The sequence below is a fragment of the Elephantulus edwardii genome, unplaced genomic scaffold, assembly GCF_000299155.1.
Source record: "Elephantulus edwardii isolate Elephantulus edwardi_28Jun2011 unplaced genomic scaffold, EleEdw1.0 scaffold00442, whole genome shotgun sequence".
Classification (NCBI taxonomy): Eukaryota; Metazoa; Chordata; class Mammalia; order Macroscelidea; family Macroscelididae; genus Elephantulus; species Elephantulus edwardii.
Window position 1 is genome coordinate 183,951 of NW_006400192.1, and position 4,197 is coordinate 188,147.

Below are 4,197 nucleotides of genomic sequence, written 5' to 3' on the forward strand. Positions count from 1 at the left end.
AAAGGCATCAATTTTTTTTTCTATCATCCCTAGTCATTGTCCAACTCTTCAATGCATAGCACGTAATTTCGAAGACTATAGCCTGGATCAGGCGCACCTTAGTCTCCAGCCTGACATCTCAATGCAATTCATCTCCTGATTTCCTGGCTGCTGTTACCAAGAGTGTGCAAAACATTTTTTCTTTTCCTTTTTTTATAGGTTTGCTTTAAATCATTAATGAGCATTGTGTTTTGTATAACCATTCTTATACATTGTGGTTTGTATCATTACTATTTTCTGTGCCTATTATTCTCCCTTTTCTTCAATTCCTCATTGAATCTTTCCTATTTCTTCATCCCCCTCCCACTCCTCCTACCTTTGCTATCTTAGTGATATTCCCCCCCACCCCTCTCCTTCTTCTGTCTCCCTTTTCCTCTTTTGAATATTTACACATACCTTGTTCAGTTATCCATTATCCTTCTATTTCCACCATTGTGGTCATATGCAGTATTTGTCTTTATGTGACTGTGTTATTTGACTAAGCATAGTATTCGCTAGTCTTTCCCAGTCTTTTTCTGGGAGACATTCTTGAATGTTGCTGTTATGCATATTCATTGTGGATACAAGAAAAGTAAAGTCCTTGAAATCTTTTCTTCTTCTATCATAATATTACCTATTGGTCTGTTATAGTTGTTATGTGCCGCAGAGTCAGAACTCATTCATGACATATACTCCAGCGGATTTTCAGAGGCAATAAATTGCATGAGATGAAATTGCTCATCTTTCTCCCATGGTGCAATTGATGGAGTTAAACTGCATGCCTTTGGGTTTGCAGTGCAATTCCTTACCATCTAGTGGTGAAGATTTTCGTTTTCTTGACACCAAAAATGTATCCATATTACAGGCTGTAATCTTTAATCTTCTTTGACGAATGTTCCAAACATTCTTCATTTTCTATACTCAAGTATGTGTCATCTTCATAATGCAGGTTGTTGGTAGATCTTCTTCTAATTCTGATATAATAACTTTTGAATTATTTTCTCAGCATACAAATTGAATAAGTATGGAGAAAAGGACTAGTTCTGACACTAGCACAACTTTACATATTTTATACCATTTGTCTGTTTCTTTCACTACTCTGTTCCCAAATGAGGGAGATTATAAGAATTCACCAAGGTCTCATAAATTAATTATTTAGTTAATGAAACAGAAAGACCAGTTAAGGTACATTATAATTAATTATTGTTATTCTGGAGTTTATCTTTCAATATGACTTTTCCAGCCATTTAGATATGGATGATTGACTATGTGAATGGGCAGAACTAGGCAAATGAAGCATGTTAGTCTATCTACCAGGAAACTGGCTCTCTGCTATTCCACAAGGGGACTGGACAGTATCAGCAATCTACAAGGGAATTGGCTAGTCTTGCCAAAGGAATTGGTGGACACAGAAGAATTTCATGAAACAACATATGAGCAAGAGCCTGTAGTGATGAAGGAGGAAGTTCAAGCTGCTCTGAAAGAATTGGCAAAAAACAAGGCTCCAGGAATTGATGGTATACCAATTGACATATTTCAACAAACAAATGTTGCCCTGGATGTGCTCACCAAGTTGTGGCAATAAATCTGGAGGTCAACCACCTGGCCTACTGACTGGAAGAGATCGATATTTGTTCTCTTTGCAAAGAAAGGTGATCCAATAGTGTGGAAATTATCGAACAATATCACTGATATCACATGCAAACAAGTTTCTGCTAAAGATTATCCAAAAACAACTGGAACAGCACATTAACAGACAATTACCTGAAGTGCAGTCTGGATTTAGAAGAACCCATGGCACTAGGGATATCTTGGCTGAAAGCAGAGAGTACCAGAGGAATGTCTATCTGTGTTTCATTGACTTTACAAAGGCATTTGACTCTGTGGATCACAACAAACTCTGGCTAACTTTGAGAAGATTGGGAATCCCAGAACACTTGATTGTTGCTTAAGTGAAACTTATACTTGGACCAGAAAGCAGTGGTCAGAACAGAACAAGGAAACACTGCATGGTTCAAAATTGGGAAGGGTGTGCATCAAGGATATTTTCTAGCTCCATATCTTTTCAATCTATATGCAGAACAGATTATCTGTGAGTCTGGGCTCTATGAGGAAAAGTGTGGCATCTGTATTGGAAGTAGACTTATCAACAATCCGCTTTATGCAGATGACAAAAACCTGCTTGCTGAAACTGAGGAGGACCTGAAGTGCTTGCTGCTGAAGGTCAAAGACTGCAGCCTTTAATATGAATTTAAGCTCAATGTCAAGAAAACAATGAATCTTACCACTTAGCCAATTGGCAGCATCATGATAGATGACGAAGAGATTGAGATTGTTGACAGCTTCAGTTTGCTTGGCTCTACAATCAACACTGTTGGTACCAGAAGCCAGGAAATTAAAAGAAAGTCTACTGTCAGAGACCTCTCCAAGGTACTAAGGAGCAATGATGTCAGTGTGGAGACTAAGGTGCACCTGATGCAGGTCATGGTCATTATCATTACTTGCTACGCATCAGAGACCTGGAGAATGACTACGGATGATAGAAGGAGAGTTGATGCCTTTATAAACATGGACTGCTAGAATAAGTTCATCCTGGAGAGGGTAAAGCCAGGCCTGCTCCTTGGAAGCAAGGCTTCTGAAGCTCCATCTGATATAGTTTGGACATGTTACAAAGTGGGATCAGTCCTTGGAGAGGGACGTGGTGCTTGGAGGCATGAAGGAACAGCACAGGAGAGGAAGACCCTCAATGAGATGGATCGATTATGTCACTGGGGTAGTGGGGGAAAGGTGTGTCAGAGACAATAAGGTTGGCAAGAGATATTGCAGGGTTTAGGGCTGTTGTACATAGGGTAGCTATGAGTTGCAAGTGACTCGATGGCACATAACAACAAGAACAATGACAGATCTTCCCCCAGTGAAGGGGAAAGATATCTCCTGCCACAACCAGTGAAGAAACCTCACCACCAGGAAAAGGGCAGCTATGACCGAAATGGAGACCAGACATGAGATGAGAGCGGGGTTGGGGGAACTAATATAGGCAGGACTGAAAATTTATTGAAAAGCTGGGGAGGAGAGCCAAGATTGACAGGACTGAGAATTTCATTGCACAATTGTTTCACAACATGAATTAAAATATAATGAAATGGCACTTTTCTTGCCTTTTCTTTCCTCTACCCTGAAATTACTCTCTTCTGTATATCCCAAGGGATGGTACTCAGGTGAAAGAAGTTACTGCAATCATGTTTAATATAGAATTATAGAAGATATATAGAGATGAGTTAATGATTCTTGAGAACCTCATCAATTAGTAGAGGAATTGGAAGAATTTGTTCTATTCGTCTACCAAACTACCTGAATGTTATTATTTTTGAAGTTATTATTTTTTAAAGAAAAAAAATAATAAGTGAAATCTTGTTTCTTTCAAGCTCACTTCTAGGAGAAAACACTCATCTTCCTTTAGAATCATGTACAATTCTAAGAGACTTAGAAGGCAGATTATAATGTTTCCTAATTTAAAACTTTTATAAGTAAAATGAGTGACTTTGATCTTTTCTCCTTTATTTTAAGGCCAGTACGAGGATCATCTACTTCAAGATTCTTGAATCCATGTGTAGTGGGTTTTGTTGTTGTTGCAGTAGTGGTGATCCTGGCTGTGACTATAGGTCTACTTGTCCACTTTTTAGCTTTTGGTAAGTATGAGAAAAGTACTGCTCTTTGGACTTGATATTGTTGTCAGGCGTCATTGATTTGGCTACAGCTCACAGTGACCCTATGTGCAACAGAACAAAACCCAGCCTGGCCTGTGCCATCTTCACAATCTCAATTTTGGACTGTCGTTGTTATGTGCCACTGGATCAAAATCAACTAACAGATGACCTTTCAGTGGGTGTCAAGAGTCAAGAAATTCCAAGAAGGAGCTTGCCATCTTTCTCCCCAGTAGCAGTTGGTAGATTGGACTGCATTCCTTTAGATTGGCAGCATAACTCCTTATCACTAAGCCACTAGAGGTCCCTCAGCTTAGACTAAAGAACTAAATGTACTTTCAGATGAGAAGACTTGTACTTTCTCTTACTTGATTTTTTTCTTTTTTTTAATTAAATTTTATTAGTATTAATGAACATTTACAGGGATTTTGGGTTTTCATTCCTTCATTGCTGTACCATTCTCTCTACCCTCTTC

The 4,197-nt window shown here is 38.7% G+C and overlaps 1 protein-coding gene across 1 annotated transcript in view; it reads left to right on the forward strand.

Annotated features, from left to right (window-relative positions):
• Window positions 1-3,007: 3,007 nt before the first annotated feature.
• TMPRSS11D (transmembrane protease, serine 11D) overlaps window positions 3,008-4,197 on the forward strand; it is a 78,168-nt gene continuing 76,978 nt past the window's right edge. The window contains exons 1-2 of the mRNA XM_006902724.1: window positions 3,008-3,036; window positions 3,586-3,707. Coding sequence (XP_006902786.1) covers window positions 3,008-3,036; window positions 3,586-3,707 — 151 coding nt within the window. The remainder of the gene's footprint in view (window positions 3,037-3,585; window positions 3,708-4,197) is intronic.